Genomic DNA, 24581 nt, shown 5'->3' with positions numbered 1-24581 from the left:
GCTGATCATGCTACTGGGGTGTGGGGTTTGTGGGCTTGAACCTCAGGTCAACAGGCTTGGCCAAGGAGGGGCCCACCCTGCGTGATGGTTCTATTTTCCTTTAACGAATGGTCTATCTGAATCTTACGGTGCCCACTTCTACCCCCACGGGCTTATACCCTCGCCTATTTTATGGGTGGGGAAGCTGAGAAAATTATTTGGTTGCAAGGTGATACTGTCATCTTTCTAAGTGTGGAGGTTGGAGAGTCTGTGTTGGGCTCTCTGAAAATGCCCCTTCTGTTTGTGATTAAGTACAGGTGTGTGCTTACGTTTCTCTTCTGGTAGTGAGATGTAGGAGTTCACATTTTTGGGCCTGACGAGGCACCAGGCACAGCTGGGCTTACTGACATGGCAGGCTGGGTGCCTCTGTCCCTAACCATTGGACTGCTCTTCCTCCACTAGTTATTTTTCCCAGTGGGCTAGCAGGTTTGGGGCATCCAATAAAATCCTAGTGAAGTGCCTCATAAGTACAGCTCCTGAACGGTTGGACATAAGTAGGGTTTCTGTCCCCATTTGTATTTTGTGTTCAGCTGGTAAGCTCACTTCCGAGGGGATGCTTCCTCCTTCACTGGCAGAGCCACCGACTGAGCCCCTTACCTCTTCCTGCATGAATTGGACCTACCCCAGTCTTGGAGAGCTGGCTTGAAGTGGTGCGGCCTTGCTTTAGAAGGTGCTGCAGTCCTGGCTGGGAAACCCAGGCCTGGCAAGGTGGAGTGGCTGATCCAGCGTCATACAGAGGGACCTGGCAGGGTTCCCCTGCTCTAGGAGCAGTGTTCCTACCCCTGCTGACTAGAGCCTCCTCTGGAGGTGGGATGCGGGGTGCACGTTGGAGCAGGCTGGGCCGTTCCGTTGGGCTGTTTGAATCTCATCTGGACCTTGTCGTCTTGCTGTGGGGCTCCTCAGAAAGTAGCCTTTGTGGCTGTGACTCCCCAGCAGGGCTTCATAGGCTGGCTCTGAAGGCCGTCATAGTGCTAGTCTGAGGGTTGTGACAGTCCTTGTGACCCTCCTTCACCCCTCACTTTTAGGGTTTGGCAGGATTGTTACTGGCTGGAAATTTGAGGAACTTCTGGGAGGCAGCTCCAGATCCTGGCTCCCCCAGGCCCATGAAGGCTGGGTGCCCTTCTTTGCTAACCTTGGGGTGTCCCAGGGCAGGCCGGCCAGCAGAGCCTACCTCGTGGACTCTGCTAAGCCACCAGCTGCCCCTGGAGGGTGAATCAGTATGCACAGTCAGGCCAGAGACCCTCTTAGTGGTGGCTTCTGGAGATGTCTTTTATTTTTCCTCCTTTTTCTCAAGTTGAAGCTTCGGTAAAGCTTAGGGACCTCCAGCTGCCGGGTTTGCTCTTTGTTGTGTTCAGTCTGTTTCCCTTTTAAAGAGTAGGTTCCATGAAGGTAGAGACTTGAGCAGTTTTATTTATTGCTGAAACCCCAGTGTCTACATCAGTGCACGTAGGAGCTGAAAAGTTTGTCCTGGTGTTTTGGAAGCCTTTTCCATGTCCCTGTGGCTCAGCCAAAGCCACTTATGACTCTGAGTTCTCTGGGCCAGGAGGGAAGCCCAGGACGGGGGTGGGGGAGCAGGGTGGGGGCTACTCAGCAGCTTCGCAGCATCTGCCTGCGTGCCCCGTGCTGGGTGCTCGCCTCTGCCTCCGGAACCTGGGAGAGGAGTGTAAAGCTGCCCCAGAGGTGCTGGACACGCTCACGGTGCAAGCAGAACCAGGAAGCCCGCAAACTAGAGAACTGTGGCGGGGCTGCTGCCGCCACTTATCATTCTGAGGAGGTGACATTTAATGAGAGGGACTGAGAGCTCCCTGTAGGAACTGAAGGACCCACAGGGTGGGTGGTGTCCACTGTGTAGCTGCCTTGGTCCTGAGTCCTGAGTTCCACATGCACTCAGGGCAGCCACCTAGGGAAGGACATGCAGCTCTGGGTGTAACTGCAGACTGGTGGTCGAAGGAGGCATGAGGGTGTCCCTGCTGAGCCTGTTGCCTGACAGTGTGGAGGAGGCCCTGCGACCTTCCTCCTCCTGAAGGAGCTGCAGCTGTGCTCTGGAGGCTGAGGACCAGACAATGCACACGCCCTGTGTGTTAGTCTAGCCTTAGTCTAGCAGTTGTGTTCGGGGAATCAGCAGCTCTGGGCCTTGGGTGGGCTGGGTGGGCCCAGGTCAGCTGACATTTCCCAGAGCCAGGGTAGGCCTCAGTGCCCTGTGGTGGGGGCGGGGCAGATGCCCCCAGCTGATGCTTGTTCTCCTTGGCAGTCACTTGTCTGCCACTGGCCAACAGAAGGCACCAGGGGCACTGGTGAGAGAGGCATGTCCTCATGTCCAGCTCTCCTCAGACATGAAGCTCGGTAGGGAAGGGCACTGTGGTCTCTTTGTGGAGTGCCCTGAAGATGCTTCTGGGAAACTCAGACTGTCATTTCTTAAGTGTGTCACTCGACCTCACTCCATAACTGTCAGGCATGGGAAGCACTGAGTTCAACAAGGCCGAACCAACGCTACAGCCTTCTAGAACAGGGACTCTCCAGGAGGGTGTTGCAGAACTTTCCAGGCAGGTCTTCTGTCCTGAGAGCTCCTGGTGAGCAGTGTGGATTCCTGGCTGTCTCCCCAGCACTTGGGAGTCCCTGGATGGAGCCCCTGGCCAGGCAAGGCAGGGCATACTTACTGCCCAGCTCCGCCTGCTGGTAGCTGCCTTTTGAGAAATCCCTTCTCCCTACCGTTAAGATTTCTTGCCTCTGGCTTCTGGTTTGCTCTAGAGTATTGAAAGGTGGATCTAGAGGCTTGAAAGGAGCTCGTTTTGCATGTGAAACCTTCCTGGGACCAGCCTGTCCAGATTTGACCTGGATTTCAGGCCTGGACTGGAAGAGGTGCTGGTGCAACCTGAGGTGTTGTCCTCTGCAGTTTGTGCTGTGGACATCATGGACTCCTGGGCTGCTGCCTGCCTGTGCCCTGGGGAGGACCCAAGCTGGGACTGAGGGATGTGGGGCTTGTTAGGTGACTGCTGGGTCTAGGAGGGCTCCTTTACTTCCCCTCTGTTCCTTTATCCATCAGTGGCTTGTGCCAGATCTCAGAAGGTACAGAGAATGCACTGTGGGCCGGGCATGATTGTAGATTGGAAACATACTCCCCAAGATGGGTAGCGTGTGTGCATTTGCTAGATGAGAACTAAGGCTCAGGGAGCAGTAAAGTGACGCACTGTGAGTGTCAGAGCCAGGATTTATCCTTGGGGCTGACTGATTCCTGAAACTATGCTGTCTCCTGCCTGCCAGGTGGGTTCACACCCAGCCACTAAGCTAATGGTACCCATGTTCAGAAGAAAATCAAAGGTTCTTTTTTTAGGACCCAGAGGGGTGGTGGGTAGCCGAGATGGCGGTAAACTCAGCTTGAGACTTGGCCAACTGGCTGAGATGCCTGGGCAGGTGGTCCGCCTCCCTAGCCTCTGCTCCTCCACTGTAACATCGGGGCAGCGTACCCCCTGGGACTGTGAGCTGAGCAGGTGCCTGGTCAGCAACGGGATCCCTTGCCCTCCTTCCCTTCCAGGTGTGGGCCTGGGGCCCGGGCATCTCTGGTGGAGCCCAGCTCAGGGCAGCAGGTAGTCCCCCCCTGCAGTCTTTTTTGGGGTGTCTTCCAGTACCACTGAGCAGCTCAGCTACTCCCCAGGAGGGCTGGGGTGAGGTAGGCGGGTGCAGGGGTGCAAGGAGGACGCTCTGGGTGGTTTCACTTTCGTTTCTGCTTACACCCTATTTCCATCTAGCAGCCAGGGCTGTCTGCGGAGGTGAGGAAACATCCGGTCCCCACTCTGGGGCACCCACACTGGGCCACTTTTCCTACTGCTAGTTCCTGGGCTTCTGCACCCCCATCAAGGGATCTGGAAAGGGCCCAGTATCTTTTGAAAGGCACCCCACTCATTCCTTCCCGTGCTCACCCAGTGACTGCCTGCTCTGTGCCCAGAGCTCCTGGGTCGGGGACAGCTGGTGAGTCTTCTAGAGTGGTCCTGTCAGGACCCTGGGCTCAGGGTTTCTTCATGAGAATAAAGTGGGGGGCCTGTTGGCTTCTCTCTGCAGGGTGGAATTTCCTCTGTGCCCTGCATCCTCACAGGAGTAGAACAGTGACTCTGGAGGACTGTGCTGTCAGCCCCAAGCTGTAGAGCCTGCAGGGCGGCTTAGATTTGAACCTGGCCTTGCGACCCTAAAGCTGACTTTAAAAGTCCTCACTTTTGTTACAGGATCCTTGAAAAGAAAAGGGGATACTGGCTATCCCAGGAAAGGCCTGGAGCGGCGTGGGTAGTGGCATGGAGGTCCAGTGTGAACGGAGTTCTGTTTCCCACCCCCGTTCCTCACTTTGACCCTGTGCAGGCAGGCCATGGGCTGTGCTCAAGGAGATTTGGGTGCCCAGCACCCTTGCTGCCTCGCAGTGGGCTGAAGCTGGCAGGTGGGGTGGCAGTTTCTGGCCTGTAAATGGAGGGGGGTTGCCCCTGCTGGTGAGGTATGTGCTTCCTGTGCTTGGGAGAGCTTGGGGAGCTGGCCCAGGGGCCTGTGGCGAGACTGCACAGTTGTCCCTGTGCTGCGAGATTTAAGAGGTGGAAGTTGTTTTGGTCAGTGGGTCTGGGCGGTCGGTACCCACCCTCCTGCCACGGTCTTTCCTTTAACCTTGCTGGGAATTCTTTGCATTTGGGATGCTCTCTGGGAAGGATGGGGGAGTAGGGAAGATTGTCACCTTCCCTAGGGTATCCTTTGGGATGTGGCCAGCTCTGGTGCCCCTGCATCAGCAGCGGACTGGGATTGCCCAGAGAATGAGACCTTGTGGAGGACTGCAGACCCGGTCCATGCTGTGCCCTGTCTTTTCCCTCTCCTCTAACCAGCAGATGTGGCGAGTTGTCAGGGTGAGGTTAACCAGCTGAGTGGCAAGTGTGGCTGATTCCTGCAAGCCATGGGTGGTGGGTTATGACAGAGACTAAGAGCCACATGGATCTTGTAATAAAGGGCAATGGATTGACTCCTGTCAGTGCTAAATCCTTGGAGAGCTCTGGCTTCAGACACAGATGGATTCAGGTGCTGGCCCTCAGGACCTGTGTCTGTGCTCTCCTGTTTGTTCTCTTCCACCTTGGCTTCACTTTCCTAACCAGACTTGCCAGGGTTCCCACAGCTCGTGGGTGGCAGAGCTGAGATTCAGGACTGGGTGAGTTGGCTCCAAGCCTGTACCCTCAGGCCCGAGGTGCCCAGGGGCCTGGACTCATCCTGATTTGTCAGTCTGACCCAGTGCCTGGCTCTGAACATGTGGCCGGGCCTGGGGAGTGCTGAGCACTGGGGCACATTCCCTACTGCGTGGCCTGGGTGTGGGGCAAGGTGGGTGCCCAGAGGGAAGCTGGGAACTGTTCCTGGAGGAAGCAGGGTGAATGTGGCAGCCAGGAGAGGTGGAGGGACTTCCTGGTTCTGGTTCCAGTAGCTGGTGGGGGTCAGGGAGGAGGCAGGGACTACTCTCTACTGGCTTTTAGCTCTTTACAGGGATTGCAGAGACCAGGGTGGGGGCCTGAGGGTATGCACGTATTGTCTAGGGCCAGGACACTGTTCCCAAGAGGAAAGGGGAGAGTGCCCCCACAAGTCAGAGCTGAACTTGGGGCCCCCGGCTTTACCTTTCTCCCCAAATAAACCCAGTTCTGGCTTATTGCCATGACCAGGCCAGCACAGGCAGATTCTGAGGCTCTTGGGCCCAGAGGCCAGCCAAGTGGGCATCCTGGAGAAAGTGCTGCCCCCCATTGCCTTGGGGGGTGGCATTTTACAGGGCCTGGGGATAGGCTGCCCTGGAGCTCAGGGTGAAGGGTGATGTCTTCTGCCCTGCTGTCCCTGTGGGGAACCTTGGTGCTTTGACACTGAAGTGTTTTGGAGTGAAACAGTCTCCTGTTATGTAAACACAATTAGCCTGTTGCTGCTTGGCCCTGTCCCCACTCAGGAAGAGCAGAGATCTCTTTCTGCCAGGATGCTGAGGGTTCTGTGAGCCAGGAGCATCTGTGGCTGATCGATTGGGGGTTCTTGGAGCCAGAGGGAGTGCTGGTCCAGGGAGGGCCACTGACAGGTCCAGGACTCAGCTGCAGTCATGTGCACAGCCTGACCCTGGCCCTCCCGCAGCTGGATGGGCCTGGTGGGAACTGTGGGGAGGACCCCCTGAGATTGCTTCCACTGGAAGAGGGAGGCAGTGGCCAGTGGGTGGCTGCTGGTCAGTAGCCCGGGCTGTTCCAATCCTCAGGGCCGCAGTTATGAGGGCCCAGGCAAAGGGAGTTAACCAGAGGCTGGGAGGAGGCTCAGGGTGGTTGGCCTGGCCAGGGCTTTGGGTCTCTCAGGGTTCCTTTCTGGAGCCAGTGGGAGGAGTGAGGAGAAGCTGCTCAGGGCCTCCTGCCTGAGGCTTGCCTGGCCTCTGTGGGGTGCCTCTGCCTGTTAGTCCAGATTCTGAGACTTGAATCTCTTTAGTGATGGCCGTGTCAGGGGCAGCTGGGCAGAGGCAGTGCTGGTGGGACAGCTCTGGAAGGAAGGACTGCTCTAAGCCTTCCCCTTTGTTGTGGCCACCATGAACAGCAGGGCAGTCCTGACCTTTGTCCTCCCCAGAGTAGCCTCTTGGGCCTTTAGGAGCTGTCCAAGAGCAGGGACTGGGGTTGGAGAGCTCAGTCCCAGCTCTGCATTCAGCTTGTGGGCCTGCACTGATGGTCACATTTGAGGGTCAAGCTGAGGGGCCCTGGGAAGTGGATTTGCTGCCCGTCACTTCCATTAAGCTGGTAGGACTGCCTAGTGGACAGTGGAAAGACCACAGGGAAGTGCCTGGGTCCATTATGTGGACTGCGAGGAGGGGGTCTTCTGTTTATCTGCTGATGACAACAGCACTGGAAAACAAACAGAGAAGTTGGGAGGCTTGGCCCATGAAATTGCAGAAGTCTCGGGCAGGCTGATGACCAATTTGTGAATAGCACTGGACAACTTACTGAGGGGCTGGGGATATTGCTCAGTGGTATAGTGTTTGCCTAGCATAAATGAGACCTGGGTTCAATCCTTAGCACCAAAAAAAAAAAAAACAAAACAAAAAAACAAAAAACAAAAACGGAGCATGATTGCAAAGCACATCACATCAAGGGCATGTAGTGAAAAGTAGGTGTCCTCACACCAGCCCAGTCCCCAGAGGCATTGTGTCGCTACCTTCTTGTGTGTTCACAGACCCACGCTTTCTTTTTACAGGCAAGAGTATGCTCTGCGTGTATGTGGTGGCCCTTGGCTCTCCTATGCTTTCTTTTAACAGAGTTTATAGATGATTCCATATTGTCAATGACTTTGAGCTGTCACTGGCTAGGAAAGAGCATGTGAATGTAGCTTTACTTTGCTGTTCTCCTACAACCTCAGGGTCATTCAGACCCCTTGTCAGTCTCCTTTTGGATGCTAGGCCTGCCCCCAAACTTGTGGTCGCCCTGTCCCCTTGTCTTGGCTTGGGCTGCCGTAACATATGCCGTGCATGTTCAGGTCCTACAGTTCTGGGAGCTGAAGTCTGAGATCAAGGTGGCGGATTTGACTCCTGGTGAAGATTCTTCCTGGCTTCTTAATGTGTCCTCACATCATTGCAAGGAGATTTATTCTCCTAAGGACACTGATCTCATCATGGGGGTGCTCCACCCTCCTGACTGCATCTGACCCTAATTACCTCCCCAAAACCCCACCTCCAAATACCATCACTCTGGGTATTAGGGCTTCAAACTGAGTTTTGGGGGGACACAGTCATTCAGTCCACATCATCCAGACAGTTTGGAGGAATTCAGTAGCACGTGGCTCATGCCCTTGAGCCTGGGAGGGGGCTTCGGCATATACGGGTCCCTGTGCCTCCTGCCCTTAGTGTGAGCGACCCCCAGTACAGGTGCTGTGCTGGAGGAGGCTGTCAGGAGTGCTCAGCCAGCCTAGCGCCCGGGAAGTGACCGAACTCGGGCAGGCGTGGGAGGAGGTCTGAGGGATCCCAGGAGATGAGGGTCGGCTTGATGGGGATGGTTTCTAGCCCGTGTGGATGGTCTGGTTATCAATTTCCCTCTTACCTCGTTTGCCCCTAGCTGAAGATGTGTTTTAGAGCTGGTGATCACTACTGATCTCCCAGCTGGTCAAAGGGAGGGCTGTGGGTCCTTACACCAGCAAGGACCTGTCTTGGACAGTATCTCCTCCCTGCCTTCCTGCCAGCCGGGGCGAGAAACTGTGGCTGCGGAGGGCGGGTGAGGTCCTCTCTACTTCCAGCAAGGTCCCATTTCCTCAGCTACCCCCCCAGTTCCAGCAGTGCCTCTGAGCCACGGTGCTTCTGGGAAGGGCCCCCAGCCAGCCCCTGGCTTGTGCTGTGCCTCGTGAAGGAACAAAAGGGTGTCATGTTTTCCCTGAAGTGTTCTGTACTCTGCAAAGACAGTTCAACATCACGGAAGAAAAATTTGAAAAGACAGATCGTTCCTCCACCCGCACCCAGGCACATTTCCTTTTTGTAGACTCTCTTCCCTCTTGTATCTAACTGTCACAGGGTTGAAGTCATTGTACATGTAGCATTTCGGTTTCTGCTTTTGGCACATAGCAGTGTAGTGTAAACACTCTGTGTTTATAGACTTTAGAATGTTTTTTAGGTGCTAGGATTGAACCCAGGCCCTTGCACACCCTAAGCACTTGCTCTGCCAGTGAGTTGAGCTCCCAGCCTCAGGGAAAGTTCATCTTAAGTTTAATTTTGATTCTTTTTATTATGAAAAAAAATTTAACATATACAAAAGAAAGACTAATAGCACCACAGCCGCTCCTTGATACCAAGTGTTAGCCACTGTTAACTTATGACTGCTGTTTTATTTACTTCCCCTGTGAATTCCAAATACCTAATTTCATACAGGCTTTAGTGTGATCTTTAAAAGCTAAGGAAATGTAAAAAAAATTAAAAAAAAAAGGGCATTATCACACTTGAGAATAAAGTACAATAGAGAGGGATTACTTCTAGTTTCTGTAGGACAGGTCTGTTTAACATCTGTGCTCCGATATGTTGAGCATAGTCTTATTGAATATGTAGGTTATTTCATGTTTTCTTGGTGTAGATGACATTGCGTTGGACATCTTTGAATGTAAATGTCTTCTTTTCTGATTCCAGTGTGTTCAGTAAGCGTTTTTACAGGTTCTTATTGCGTAACAAGCCATCCTGAAACCTGGTGACTTTAAGCGGCCACCATTTTTTGGGCTCCCGTTTCCAAACTGGGCTCATCTGCGTGGTTCTGGGCTTGGCTGGGCTCCATCCGTGTCCGGTCAGCTGTATGATGATAAGCGGACTCTGATGCTGGGGCTTGGCTTTTGGTTATTGTGGTGATGATGACCTGCTCATGTGCCTTGTCCTCCTCCAGGCTGCCTGGGCTTGTTCCTCTCCAGGAGGCCAGGGCCTGAGAGTCACTGGGCATTTCCAAGACCTCCTGAAGCCTAGTCTTTTCTTGTTTTAGTCAGCCTGTTTGCTGCTGTGATTAAAAGACCTGCAAGAATAATTTTAGTGGGGGAAAAGCTTATTTGGGGGCTCATGGTTTCAGAGGTCTCAGTCCATGGACAGACAACTTCATTCCTTGGGGTTTGAGGTGAGGCCAAACATCACGGTGGAAGAGTGTGGCAGAGGGAAGCAGCTCACATGATGATCAGGAAGCACTCTCCAGATACAGAATATATACCCCAAAGGCAGGCCCCCAGTGACCCACCGTCTCCAGGCACACCCTACCCACCTCCAGTTAGCACTCAGTTAATCCCATCAGGGGATTAGTCCACTGAGTGTATTTTAAAGTTCTCAGAACCCAGTCACTTTACCTCTGAGTGTTCTTGCAGTGTCTCACACTTGAGCTTTTGGGGAACACCTTCCATCCAAACCATAACACTCCCTCATGGTCTATTGGCTGCAATAAGACCCAGAGCCAGCCCATATTTAAGGTGAGAGGAAGTAAACTTCACTTCTTGGGGGAGTGGCAGAGTCATCACAAAGGGCGAATGCAGGGAGGGGGTCACACATGGGGGCATTTCTCTACACAAGTACATGTGATTTGTCCCTGTGCCAGACAACCTGTAGACCCTTCCTGAGTCAGTGTCCGACAGGTACCCAGCTGGTGCTGTGCTGGGCCTAGTAGAGGGTGGAAAATGAGGTCCTCACTTTGGGGTCCTCTGGGTACTCATTCTTGAGTGAGCTCTATAAGAAGTAAATGTCTGTCATTCAGAAAATGTTCCTGAATCTATTCCTACTCTGTGCTCAAGTCAAGCCCAGTGCTCTTTGTTTTGATCCTCTGGGAACTTGGCCTCTGTTTAAGGAGGGGAGTCTCACGTTGGTGATGGACCACGGGGACTTGGTGTGCATCCCTGCCTCTTGTGGTGGGGAGTTTTGTTCCTGGTTTGGGACCTAGGTTACCTATGTGGCACCCCACCTCCCCTTTCCTCAGCAGAAAGAGGAGGAGTTGGAACACTGTAGCCTCTGCATCCTAGAACATTAAAACTGGGAGAGTCCTGGTTCGCTGGGGAGCTAGGGCGAGCCTCCCACCGGGATTCGCTCCTGCTGTCCTTGTGCTCCTCCTCCTGCTGCTGGGCGTGGCATCGCTTCCAGACCCCAGTTTTCTGCCGTTGGCTGCTTGTGGCCTTCTTCTGGACCATCTCCTGTATTTCCTCAGTAGAGCTGTTGTGTGGTGTTCCTCTGTGGTGGACCACGTGGTGACCATGGCCAAGCGCTGGGCGAGTCCTTGTTGCACAGGCTCCATCGCCCATCATTAACTGGGGGAGTTGAGGCCTGGCCCTGAGGGCCACAGGCCATCCAGCCCCGTAGCGCGGCGTGCTCGAGGGCGACCAGAAGCGGCAGGTGGGGGATGCGGTGGGGAGGCCACTGCAGGCCAGGCAGTGGCGGCCTAGATAGTGCAAAGGAAGCAGACACGAACCGATGGCCTGATCCGAGGATGCGCAGGACCTTGATATTCAGGGTGTGGTCCAGGGCAACCATGCTTTTGAGACATTGGGAGCTTCGTCACAGGCCTGGAGTTTGTGTGTTTGCAAGGCCCCCAGGAGATGCTATGTGGAGAACCCGCTGCCCCCAAGGGTGGGCCGAGAGAGAGGAGGGCTTGACGCCAAGGCTGACCACACAGGTGAAGCCGTGTGGGGGCAGAGAGTGGGGTTGGGGCCCTTGGTCCTCCCTGGCAAAAGGAGTTGACATTGCCTTCCTCCTCACGAGGCTGAGAGTGGTTGTTTCAGAGGCTGGAGTCAGCCTGGCTGGTAGGGCCGAGGGTGCCCACAGCCAGCTCTCCCTGCCTCTCTGGTGTTCGTTGTTCTTCCTGGGTTGGTGAGGGGGCACTGAGTGCACTGTACCTGGCTCTGAGGAAAGATGGGAACAGAATCTCACTTCGACAAGCTGCCATTCGTGTGGGACAGATGGTGATGACTGTGGTGGGTCAACTGCAGGGTGGTCATGAGGACCCAGAGAAGCAGCAGTCAGAAAGGCGGGGGCTGGTGTTGGGGCCAGGTCTGCTGCGCTCCTTTGTGGGGAGATTGCTGTGGTCTGGGGATCTTGGGAGGCATGTGCCCTGGCAGGAAGGGTGGGACTCTGGCTGGTGGGAGTTTAGTGCAGGCAGGGGTGCACACTTCTCTGCCCTGTCCCCTGGCTGTCCTGGCTCTTGAGGGCTGAGCATGCCCAGGGCAGGGGGCTGGGGTCAGAGGGCCCTGTTTGTCATGGAAAAGGGAGCTCGCTGGTCTGGCTGGCTTCAACCAGGACCGTGGCACACCCTGCTTCGGCAGGGTTTCCCCGCAGGCTCTGCTCTCTAGCTGTGCCCGGCAGCATCCCTGGCCTCTGCCCACTGGATGCCAGGACTACCCTGTGACCATCAAACATGTGCCAGAAAAATTGCCAGGTGTCCTCTGGAGGAGTCGGTCAGCTGAGAACCAGCGCTGGCTGAAGTTTCCTCCTGGTTCCAGCCTGCCTTTGTTAGACCGAGCCTCAGTTGTGTCCAGGTGGCTGGTCTGGCCAGCTTGTTGACTGGCTTACTGTCCTGGCTGGAACGTACACTGGTGGCAGTGTGCCTGTGGGCTCTACGTGACCTTGGATTCAGGGCACCTGGCTTGCTGTCCCAGGCCTCAGTGGTACCAAGTCAGGGCGTTGTGTCTGGGGGCCAGGTGGCCTGGGTGGAAAGTCATGGCCCTCTAGTCCCTCATTGGGGACCATGAGCCTATTCCTTTACCTCTCCAAACCTTGATTTTTCCTCCTGTATGGGGCTGTGGTGGACCTTCCGCGGGTGCTGGTGAGATCGGGGGTGCCAGTGGATGGCTCCTGGATGCCTTTGACAATCTCTCAGTTTCCCCCTGACTTTCCTAAAGCCCTTCAGTTCTGAGCCTTGGTTCTCTGTAGAAAATGGAGGACCGTAGGGAGAGGACCAGAGCCAGAAGTTATCCCCAGAGGAGAGGGGAGGAATGAAGGCCAGCAGCCCAGCTAGCACCTGTGACATTTTAAAATGAAGGCCCTGCTCTAGAGTCCCAAGAGGGCCATGTGCTGAGGTCAGGTGGGTGAGCTGTAGCTGAGGCCAGAGTGTGCCCTGGTCCATTGGCTTTTCCCAGGGGTGGTGACCCGAGAAGCCCTGAGTGGCACCTTTCTCATTGTTCCTGGAGCCCAATAAGGAGCCACGTGTTGAGTGTGAATTTGGACTTGGGCCGAGCTGGGTTTGAACCCTGCTCTTCCTCAGCTAGCTGAATGGCCCCAGTGGCCTCTGGGCTTCAACTTCCACTTGCAGGCCTTGGGTACTTGGTGGGGGAGGGTTGGACTGGGGCGACCATCTTGGACTCTGTCAGTCACCATTCAGTCCTCCAGCAGTGCCCATTGACAGATGGGAAACTGCGACCTGGAGGTCGGCCCCAGGGGGTGCACAGTGAGGCTGCCCTTGTTACTCGCTGGCTGCTCTTGAGTCTGAATGCCAAAGATCCTAAAACTAAAAAAGAACGTATGGGAGAAGGAAGGCATGCCTGGCATCTTCCTGGAGGAGCCCTGAGCCAGACGTGCAGGAGCGAGGCTGGGCCCCCGGCTGGTGCTGCCCAGGCAGCTGGAAGCTCTTCTCTCGAGCTGTCTGGCCCTGGCGCCTTTGTTGGCTCCGTTACTTGTTGCCTGCAGGGGCCTGAGCAATCTGTACTGATGGTAAAACATTTGTTGGACTGCCGCTGTAATCACACTGCAAGGGACACTTGGAATTATATCTGCATTTGGGAAGCTAATTTTAAAGAACATTTTTCCTTCACAATTATATGCAATCAGCCTGCCAGTGTTGGTTGGGGATTCTCCTTCCTTCCTTAGCTGAGAGGCATCTGCTTTTCTCTTCCTGCCTTTCCTTCCAGCCTGGGAGAGGGACCACCAGCCCTTGACTGACAGGATGCCCCAGTGAACCCTTTCTGTGGTGACTGCAGGGGACAGGGACAGGAGATATGTAGGACGAGGCTAACTAGACTCAGACGTGGGCTACAGGATGGGTGGTAGATTCTGCTTTCAAGATAGGAGGCTCAGGTTGGTGGAGAAGATGTTGGAATATGTCATTTCAGTCTGGGATGTTGGAGTGACCAGGACTCTTGTGATGAGTGCAAATGACAGTAAACTCAGTTCAGGTGAACTTAAGCACGGGTGAATTTCTGGGCCAAGGCAATTTCACCCCTCAGGCCCTGCATTGTCCCTCCTGTCCCTCCCCACATAACCCAGCCACTGGGATCTTTTCTCAGTTCTAAGCTCTTTCTCAGCTTTTACATACGCCATCCCCACTGCTCCTTACCTCCTGTCCTCTGATACCTTGGTGCAGCCCTGCCCTCTGCCTCAGCCTCTCCTGCAGACCTTCCAGACTGTTCCACACTGTGTCCTTGTTTCAGTTGTTCCCTTGTTACCCTCCCCTCTGTGCTGTGAACTTGAGGACAGGAACCTTAGCAGTGAAGCTGTGCCTGCACATAGTAGGTGCTTGAGAAGCATGCATGAAACAAATGAAAGCATGCCTTGGGTCAGAAGGTGGCTCAGCCGGTCACTGTGAAGAGTTAGTTTAGGAGGACCTTGGCCAACCTTGACCTCGCCCGCGGGGACCTGGGTTCGTTCCCTTCTCTTCAGTTCTTGTCCTGACAGCTGGAGTCGCTGCTGCACACGCACTGGCTCTTGGGTCAGGGAAGCAGGGTGAGGGTGGCACAGACCTGGGGCAGGGGAAAGCCCAGGTCAGGGGAACATGCCCCTCCTGGTCTCCAGGTCCCAGGCTGATGCCCTTCTGGCCCTCCTTGGCCCTTCTCTTGTCCTGTCCCCTTGCAGGGGGCCATTCCTGGAAGAGGCCTCAGTGTCAAGCGAGGATGGTGGGCTAGGGATCAGCATGGCCAAGTGGCTGGAGGTGTGAAGGAAGCAGCTGTGGGTCAGGGTGCAAAGCCAAGTGTGGGAGGAGCAGGCAGGGCGGGACTGCCTGGTGGGAGGTGGGCACCTCTTGCAGGGTCAGAGTGCCAGTGGCAGGGGAAGCCTCAGGAGGGCAGGACTGGGCAGGGATGGTGAGCTGAGTCTTGTTTTCAACTTAGAAGGTCCCTGACTGGAGGGCAGTGTGCAGGCACAGCAGAGAGACCCCTGGCGGCCTCGGGGCAGGTCTGTGCCTCTTGTCAGCACTTTTGTACGGTTTTCTCTTTTCTCTTCTGATGGGAATTAGATATTCCTCTTTTTGGTATTTTCTACTTCTGCCCAGGGACCAGGCTCTTGGCCCTGGCTTGTTTGCTACTGTGACCCTCCATGTGGGACTCTGAGGGATTATTTCAGCTGTTTGGGTCGTTGCCATGACTCCCAGCTGCAGAGCCTGGCAAAGCTTCAAGACTGGGGCATGTGCCCACCTGCTTGGAGCTGGCCCTGGACCCTTGACTCTTGGCAGTGGGGTCCTCTGAGGCCCAGGTTCATCTTCACCGCCTCTGGAGGCCTGGCTGGCCATGCATTTTCATTGGCTGCAGTCCTGTGATCCCGCCGATTTCTCTTATTGGAGTGAGACTTCAGAGATGTTATCTCTGCCACCTTATGCACAGATTCCTCTCCACGATCTGGGCATCCGAAGTCTGCTTGGATGCCTCTCATCATGGGGCGTTCACTGCTTGTCTTGACAGTCTTCCCCTGGGAGCTGGCAGCCTCTTCCTGAGGTTTAGCTCAGTCTGCTTCCAAGTCCCTTCTGCTTCGTCGGAAGGGTCCCTTCTGCTTGCAGAGTCTGATGTTCTCGTCAGAAGGAGCTGGCAACCTATGGGAGGGGAGGAACAGGGATCCAGACTCCTTGCTACTGGGCCTCAGACAGCACAGGGCACAGCCTAGTGGTACTGGATGCCTGAGGCCATACATTCCCCGTAGGAAATGCCCTGGAGCCCTTTATCTTCAGGCCTTTCAAGGGCTGCTTTCAGCTCCTGGGGACCCATGGCAGTGGCACCCATCTCCCTGGCCTGTGGGGACCCCGGATCCAGGGAAGGATTTCAGCCTGCACTTGGGGCAGTGGTGGGTGAGGGAGGAGAGGCAGCTTTGTCCAGAAGAGTTCCTCTCCGAGAGATCCAGAGGGCGCACCCCCGCAGACCTGGTGCGCCCCCACCACACAGGGCTCCCGCTTCCGCAGGGCAGTCATGCAGTACCCTGGAACTCACAGGCCTTTGCTGACTGATAGGCCTGAATTTGGGTTGTGGTTCTTCTTGCTGAGAGTCTTGGCAGGATTCTTTATTGCTCTGAATCTCCCCACCAGGAAAATGGGACAGTCATGCCCCTGATGCTGCCGTGGAAGCTAAACGTGAGCAGGGTGCTCGTGCAGTGCCTGTGCTCTGGGCACCCCAGGTCCACCTCCTTCGTCCTTTCTCCTGCCTGGTTTGGGGAGAAGAGAGCGGGTGGGAATGAGGGAGCTCGGCATTATTGGTGTCAGCCTGTGTTTGTCTGGGTCACACTCAGGCCCTAGGAATCCTCCCATGAATTTGAAAGGCTCAGGGTCATCAGATGAAGTAAGTGCTGCCTGTTGCCTATAAATGGGGACTTGGACAGGCCCCTGCTGGCCTTGCTGGGCCTGAGTGCTGGGCCCCGGGCTCAGTCCAGGGGCTCAGGCTCAGGCTTGCGTGTGGAGTCTGTTCTTGCTCAGAGCACTTGGCTTGGCTAAGGGAGGTGCCCTTCAGTAGGTCCAGGTGACCTTGGGATTGGGTGTGATTGGCCTGGCTATCTCTCCTAGACTTCGGGATGACCTAAGGATCAGGATTTTCACCCCTCTCTCCAATATACAGCCAGCGCTCCTGGGCATGGGGCCCTAGGCATCCATCGCCCAGTCCCCACCCTCCTCCCTGACCCATGGTGCCTCTTCCCTGCTGTTTACCATCAAGGTCCCCTGCGACAGTGTCCGGTCATACCCAGCACCCTCTGGAACCCTGCAGACACCAATGTGAGACTGAGTGCCAGCCTCCTCAGTGGCCGTTGAGGCCCTGTGAACTCCTTGGCAGATCCTCATCTGTCCCTTTCCCACGTGTGAACACCTAGAGGGAGTGACAGGTTTGTAGGAGTCTTGGCACTGTGGTCACAGAACAAGGCCCTTGCCAGTCCCTACCAAAGGCAGACAGGTTCCAGCCCTCAGCACCTGTGTAACGGGTAAGAGGGCACAGTGTGACACGGAGGTGATTGATGGGGGTCTTGAGATGGGGAGGTGGCCCTGTGCACTCGCCCAGGTCCTGATGAGAGGGAGCAAGAGATGCTGCAGTGCATGCAAAGGCCAATCGGAGTGACGTAGCCAGCAGTCAAGGACTGCGGGGGCCTCTAGAATGGATGCTCCCCAGGGCCACCAAAAGGAAGGCCGCTCACAACCTCTTCAAACTGGAACCAAGACGGAAGAGACAGCAGTGTCGTAGTGCTCTGCTTGTGGTGACCCGGGACAGCGGCAGCAGGTGCGTGCAGCGTTGGTACACGTTGCCTGTTATAGGGCCCAGGGGGCAGCACTGGGTCAAGGTCAGAGTGCGTGTGGCCATGTGGGTGTCAGGTCAGGCTTCTTGGCTCCCTGCCTTATTGTGACTACGGGACAAGGTGGCTCCTGCATTCCTCGAAACGGCCTTCCTGCCTGCTGTGCATGCATGTCCGAGAGGGAAGTATTTAGACGGGGTGCTTGGTTTGAACTTTCTGAGGTCGCAGCAGGGCTGACTCTCACCTTTGCTTTGATTGATACCAACTGGGGCAGGTGCTGAGAGGGGCCCAGGAAACCTCAGTGCCTGCGACCTGGCCTTTGCCCCGCCTCGTGGCACTTGCAGGCCTCCTGGTCACGCCCTGGCTTCTCCCGCCTCTGCCTGCAGCTGCACCCCAGCAGTGCTCCTTTGAACCTGGGCCCCTGCCTCCTGCTGCCCCATGTTGGCTGTATTCAGGGCCCGTGGCACTACACACTAGCACACAGCTTGTCCCTCCCCCTCCTCCCCCGTGGCCTCCAGCATCTCTAGGTAGGACTTGTGGTCTGGGGGACCTGTGCACCTGGGCCAGCCCAGGATTCCACAGAGGAGCCCAGCAAATGTCTGATGAAATTCAGACAGGGAAACATCTCTGTGCCTGTGGTTGGCGGCACAGCAGCAGGGTAGAGAGCCCTAACCCTTAGGGCTGGCAAGTCCTCTAGGGGCCTTGGAACTCAGGCAGGGGCACCCTGCGCTGTGGGCGTTGTTGGCAGCAGCAGGGGCGCAGGAGCTCAGTGTCTGGGCGCAGCCTCGGGGGCAGGTTTCTCCTTCCCGGGAGTCCCAGGGAGGAAACGCTGACTCAGGGCGTTCTCTCTGCCTGCAGAAGCTTACCTTGCCAGGCTGAGATTAAAGCCGACGACATTCTTGGGATTAAGAGAGTGCTGAGAACAGAGCAGGCTGTGTCTGCACCTGGGCGGGCTGTTGGAGTGGGCGGGGGAGGCCTGGAACCTGCTGTCAAGCGCCCCTGGCCTCCTTCTCCAGGGACCATCCCTAATTAGGGGAAGGAGAAATTAAACACCCGTGAGACCCAAAACGATTTCAGGTAGAGAATTTTTATATTGGAAAGCAGATGTGTCTTCACTGTTAAGGGGCAGACTTCATGTTTGCTTTTGGCTTGGACCAGCAGCACTTGATATACTGGGGAGCCTGTAACCCGCCCCAGTCCCACCTGTGACTCCTTCCTGAAAACCAAGGGTTGGGATTCCCCCATGGCCTGTCTACCTCTCCAGGAGGCCCAGGAGGGGAGTCACTGGCTGCCCTCACCCATGCTGGGCTCCAACAGCCGCTTCTTGGGGCCCTCCCTGTGGGCCTGTCTAGGTCTGAGGGATGGTCCTGACTCAGGCTGCACTGAGGGGACCCTGTGCTGTGGGGCCAGCCTACCTCCCTCTGGTGGGGCGCTGAGCATGGGTAGGGTCTTCAGTTAAGGTTGGGGGTGTCTGTCCAATCAAGGGAAGGACCCTCCCCTCATAAAAGACATATGGCAGCTTCCTGTTTATCTGGTTCTACTCTGGAGCTGTCCAAACAATTGAAATGTTTGGATTGGCTTTAAAATTCTGTTCATATGTTGTCTTTATGTTGGGTCATTTCAGTTTCTGGCACTGATAGTAGGAGAAGAATCCAAATTACAAAATAATCGGCCAGGGAAGCAGGATGCCATGGGGGAGCAGGCAGGCGGGGCGGCTCTGGGCTGAGCTCAGCACTGGGAGGCCGGAGGGAGCACCTGCAGGTCCAGCTGTGCAGCTGGGGAGCTGAAATAAAGACCAGTCTCTGCCCTTGGGGGTCACTGTCTGCAGCTGAGTACAGCACCCATCTGTAGCATCTACAGCGTGGGATGGCTGAGGCCAGGGGACAGGGCGGAAAGGGGCCTCTTGGTGAGGATGGTGTTGCAGCTGATCTGTTTGGGTGGCCTAGAGAGTTTGCTAGGTGGGGACAGATACTTCAGTGGAGGGAACTGCTTGTGCAGAGGCATGGACCTGGTGTTTTTGGAGAAGTGGATTCCTCCTGCGGGGGGTTGAGAGGAAGGCCTGGTGCTGCCTTCTCTCTCGCACCTCATAGGCTGCATCTCCACATGCCCACATATGGTGAGCTCAGACTTTGGGGATATAGACAGGCACAAGCCCTGTTCGCTGAGGGGCACTTGATAGTCAGACCAGGCCAGGTTAGGCTGCAGTGGCAGATGTCCCCCCAGGTCTGAAACAGCGAGGCTTGATCAAACTTGCTACAAGTCCCTGTGGATCTGCCGACTCCCCAGGGCTGTGGTCTGGTCCACAGCAGCTCCGTATTGTGCCCTCTTAGCCTCAGCACTGTTGCCATTTTAGGCCACATGATGTTGTTTTTAGGGTTCTGTCCTGTGCGTTCTCCACACACTAGTTGCCTGCAATATTCACCCCAATTTGCAGCAATCAAGAACGTCTTCAGGAGCTGGGTTGTGGCTCAGTGGTAGAGCGCTTGCCTAGCTCGTGTGAGCACTGGGTTTGATCCTCATCACCACATAAAAATAAATAAAAGAAACAAAAGTATTGTGTGCATCTACAACTAAATATAAAAAAAAAAAAAAAAAAAAAAAAGGATGTCTTCAAACCTCCCTAAATGTCCCTGGGGGAGCAGATTGCCCCTGTTGAGAACCAGTGCTGGCTGAAGGTCCTCCTAATCGTTAGTTTCTTTCTGGATCCCAGCCTGGCTTTGATGCTCAGCCACGGTTGTTTCCAGGTGGTAGGTCTGGCTGGCTTTGGTGGCTGGTGCACCTTTGGCTCCCGCCCTGCTGCGAGACTGAGGACTGGATGAAGGGCCTTGTACTGGCCCTTGAGTGCTGCTTCCTGGAAGTGCCACCTCTGTTCACACGTGATTGACCAGAGCAAGTGTTGTGACTGTGTCTGGCCCTGTGGTGGGCTGCAGCGGGTGCTGTGCAGCGGCACTGAGTGTATCAGAGGTCACCATTGGTGTTTCCTCTGGGCAGTGAACTTCGGAGGGCGGTGCTGGGAGCCAGGGAGTGCCCTGCTCTGTGCTCAGCGCTGGGGCTCTGAGTGTGGAGACCTAGGAAGGCTGCTCCCGAGAAGCTGACCTTGAGGGGTGGGGGTGATGTGGGATGGCATTCTCTCTGCACTCCGGGTGAGGGAGGAGGCCCTGTCACCTATCAGGAACCCCAAGTCCTGGGGAGACATTGCAGACTCTGGGCGGCATGCAGAGGGGGACCCTGCCCTTTGCAGGCAGGGAATGGTGGGGAGGTAACTTGGGACTGTTGCCCATGTGCCTGGTACCTCGGAGTGCTAAAGGGCCCTATTATTCCAGGTGCCTGAAATCTCAGTCATCAAGCCGTGTTACACATTGCTTGGGTGGGGAGGTGCCTGGCACCCTGCTTTCGCAGGCACACCCTAACTTCTCCAGTGGTCGTTACTGTGGGTGGGGTGCCTGCAGCTGCTTTCCTTACCCATGGGGAGGGCTCAGCCATTCCAGTAGGTTTCTCCTGTTGTGAGATGGCTCCTGGGAGGCCTGGGTGACCCTCCCTTGTGTGCAGCTGGGTCATCCTGTGGGTGCCCTTTGCAGTGGCAGCTGGGCTTGCAGTGGCCAGTCCTGAGCTGTGCCTAGGAGGAAGACAATGGCCCTGACCTTGCATGTGACTGGAAAGCAGTTCTTGAACCTGTGGGATCCTTTTTGGACAAACTTCTCTATTCTTCGGTGACTGTCTCTGAGTATCAGGAACTCTCTTGGCTGTCACCTGGCCTTTCTCTCCTTGTTCACCATCCTGGGCTAGAACACGTGCAAGCGGGGACCCAGCTCAGCTCAGCAGTGCCACCGGTGCTGGTGCTGATGTTCACAGGCCCTGCGCCCTTGTGTCCTACTGGGCTGCAAGGCAGGCTGTGTGTGATGGACTGCATCATCCCAGGGTGTCTTGCATTGACCTTCTGGCTGCTGCGGCCAGCGGCCATGCAGCAGGGCTTTCAGGGCCTTGAGGCATGGCACTGTGGACACCTTTCCAAACCCACATCACTCTTTCTACTTCTACTTCTGTTCCTCTTCACTGGACTACACCAGGTCATTCAGGATAATTTTTGTCATCTTTAGGAAGTATCAGCCTCCAGTGACAGAAACTCACCCTAAACTAGTTTAAGCAGATATCTGCAGGTGCAGGTCCTGAAACTCCAGGAAGAGAGCTCTGCCCTTCCTTAGGTCCCTCTTGGCTGTTTCTCCTGGTTTGGTCTCTGGTCTAGTTTCCAGCCACTTAGAGGCAGAGCCTCTTGGTTGCCAATAGTCCCCCAGGACCTGTCCTGAGGAGGACCAGGACTGGCTGGGCTTGGGTGACAGGGCCTCCTGCAGTGGGGGTGCAGCCACTCAGAATCATGTGGGTAGTGGAGGGGCAGGAGGGCGGGGGCATGGCATAGCAAAAGTAACAAAGTCTCTGTCCCCGCTATGGCCAGGCAGTGCACTGGGCCTGAACTCCTGGTCTCCCAGAGCCTCATGGGATGGGTGCTAGGACTATCCCCATGTCACAGGGAAGAGCACCGGGGTGGGTGGCAGCACATCCTGGCCTGAGAAAACCGAGGGACCAGGTGCGCTGGGTTTTAGTAAAGATCTTAATTACTAAACTTTAACTCCCATTGCTACTCTCTTTCTGGAGTCTTGGAAGTAACATAAGTGGCTTTTGTAGAAAACAGAAAACACTGCAAAGTGGAAAGGAAAGTCTGCATGCCACTTTCTGGCACCAGCCCACTGCAGCGTGTGCCCTTCTGGTGTGTTCCCAGGACGCAGTTGTCTCATGGGACTGGAGCCTGTGCCCAGTGTCCACCTGCAGTGGGTGCTGCCCAGCTCCTCTGAGAGTGGTCTGTGGAGGCCTTCCTCCTAAATCCCAAGCTCCTCTGCTTAGCTCGTCCTTCAGTTGATGGATGGATTCGTGCCTTCGCCAGGCGTCTCGATGCCAGACACCTGCTGGCACCTAGGGGTTTACCTGTGATTTAAAAGATAGCTAAGAAATCTTTCTCTAGAGTTTGAGAATATATTGTAGGCACATTGCCAGAATTCAGGGACACAGTGAAAAGGACGTCATCTTCTCCACCCTGTCCCCCACTGCCCTTGCCCTCGCCCAGTGGCCACCTGTGCTCATTTTCCTGTAGTTGTTTTAGAGTTGTTCTGCTTACACGTAAGCACACACTCTCGTCCTGGCTGTTGTTCTTCATGCAGATGGCTGTGTACAGCACACAGGGTTTTGCATTTTTCACGTGGCCAAGGTAAGTCCTCCTGGGCCAGGGGAGAGCTTCCTTGTTCTTTCTACCGCTTCATACTACTCTTTCAGGCATGTGGTTTTTAAGTGGAACCTCTTGGGGGCATGTAGTTTGCTACCAGTCTTTTGCAATCACAGACGGATTGGCAGCAAGATCCCAGAGTCTGCAGTATTTCACGTACTGAGTGTGTCTAGGGTGACGGGGGGAGGGTGGGGTTGGGGTCTTCAAGAGGGAGCAGCTCATCACTGCCTCTCTGTTCCCCACGTCCCTCCCTTTTCCATCTTGCCCTTTGGTTTCACAGTTCTCTTTCTGAACTTTCGTTTATGGCAGGATTTCAGGAGCCTGCTCCTGGGGGTTTTGAGGTTGCTGGTACCTTTGCTCTTCAGAAGTTTCCAATGAAGGAATGAGCCCTGACGAGTTGTTTCCCAAGAAGAGGTGGTGTAGTGTTTGGGGCTCACTGCCAGAGGGGACGTGGATGTCTGCTGGTGTCCCCTGTTCACCCCTTTACAATGCGACCCTGGAGGCGGAGCTGGGCCTCTGGGTGCCATGCCCACCTGTGCTACACCTGGCTGTGATTGCAGGTGGGGCAGACCTGCTCTGGGGCCAGCTCCTGGCTTCCTCAGTCGCCTGAACTGCTGCTGCTTCCTCGTCCTGTGTCCTCCCTCAGGGGTCAGCCAGCAGGAATGGTTCAGGTGTGTATGACCTGAAGTGGACTGAAAGGAGCCCACAAGTCCCAATTTGTCCTCTTCCAGGAGCTCTGAGCTGGTGGAGCTGTGGGGCCCCTGGGAGCTCAGCCCCTTTTGAGTTCAGCCTACCTTTTCTCTTGATTGCTTTTTTTTTGTTGTTGCTTTCTTATTTTTTTGTGTTCCATCTGTTTTCAAAGTTAGGGACCTTTTTAAAAAAAATTTTTTTAAGGGCTGGGATGATGTAAAATGCGGACTGATTGGAAATGACTGCAGCTGGCTTGGTGGAGATGAGAGCCACGCGCTAGGATTATCTGGATGGCAGCAGGATTTTCCCAGAGGTCATTTGTTGTGCCCTCTGAGTGCTGGACCGGGCTGGGTCCAGGAGCTAAGTTTTCCCGTACTTATACCTTCACTTACCGGCAGCTGTTCGTGAGCATGTATGTGCCAGGCAGGCACCAGAGTTAGGCATGGGGCACACGTAGTTTTTAAAGTTGGCATCATCTCTGCTTTGAGGAGCTTGGTGAGTCAACTCTAGTTCCTGTTGCCTGGTCCCAGGCTTCTCGGAGCATCTGTCAGAGGCCCTGATGTCTTCCCAGCAGAAGGCACACAGCATGCCATTTCAGGCTGTCTTGGTCCCTGTGGCTTCTGGTGACCCTGCCCAGGGCACTGCTGGGTGATGGTGGTCCTTGCTGTTGCACAGAGGGCTGGGAGAGCGGCAGCATGGACCGCCATCTGTGGGAGTGTTGCTGGGTGGGTTGGGGAGGGTTCTAGGGAAGGATTTGGGCCAGCCTCCATCTGAGGTGGCTCTAAGAGGAAGTGCCCACCTGGGCAAGGGATGACACTGTGCTGTTCCACACAGCAGGGCCCTGGCTGTGCTTGTGGAAGGAAACGTGGGTGGGGGCGAGGACGAGGGCTCTGTGCTCTGGGCAGGCCCAGACCCAGGCTCTTAATGGGTAGACCAAGTCAGGCATATGTGGGGACAAATAGTGACCTGGGACTGTGTGGGAGAGAGAGGGAGAAGTTGGGAGGATATGAGGTTTAGACTAGGAGTGGCGTGCGTGAACCAGGCCAAGGGATGGGCTGGGAGTCAGTGGAGCCAGAGATGGCTGCACTAGAGACACATTGGTGTAGGCCTGAGAAGGGGCTGGGGTCAGGGCCCTGTGGCTTCCCATGTGTGAGTGTTCTCGGTTGGACGTGGCAGGTTGTGGCAGACTGGGCGCCAGGCCAAGGTGTTCAGCCTGAGGCTGGAAGGCAGGGGGAGCCACCGGTGGGGGTTGAGCTGAGCAGAGACGCAGGCATCCGTGGTGAATTTGGTGGTGGGAGAGTCTTGGGGCCACCCAGGCTGGAGCCACTGAAGAAACCTGGCCCCTGGGTCAGAGAGAGGACATTTGCTGTTATTCCTTATGGGACGGCAGACAGCTTCCTGGGAGCCACCCTCTCTTCTAGGTCGCAGTGGCCATGAGGCTTCAGAAACTCTGCCATCTAGGGTAGTGTGGGAGGCCGGTGCCCAATCTCCCCAGGAAGCTCTTAGTGAGGTCCTGCCTTTAGCTGTAGTGAACATTCTGGAAAGGAGGCTTCCTGCCTGCTGTAGTAACTTGCGTTTTCTTTGTTTTTCTCCACAGGAAGCGAGGGATAGAGGTGGTGCAGGTGAGTACAGACTGCACTCCGACTGCTTTCCAGGTAGCGTGACCTT

General features: G+C 55.5%; 1 protein-coding gene across 2 annotated transcripts in view; it reads left to right on the top strand.

Moving 5' to 3' along the window:
• Positions 1 to 24581, top strand: part of Itpk1 (inositol-tetrakisphosphate 1-kinase) — a 137581-nt gene that overhangs the window by 4628 nt on the left and 108372 nt on the right. For both annotated transcript variants that reach the window (XM_047540209.1, XM_047540210.1), the window contains exon 2: positions 24511 to 24535. In XM_047540209.1, the coding sequence (XP_047396165.1) occupies positions 24511 to 24535 (25 nt within the window). The remainder of the gene's footprint in view (positions 1 to 24510; positions 24536 to 24581) is intronic.

Source organism: Sciurus carolinensis, chromosome 2 (genome assembly GCF_902686445.1).
Source record: "Sciurus carolinensis chromosome 2, mSciCar1.2, whole genome shotgun sequence".
In the NCBI taxonomy this organism is placed as follows: domain Eukaryota; kingdom Metazoa; phylum Chordata; class Mammalia; order Rodentia; family Sciuridae; genus Sciurus; species Sciurus carolinensis.
This window is presented reverse-complemented; position numbering and strand designations above follow the sequence as displayed.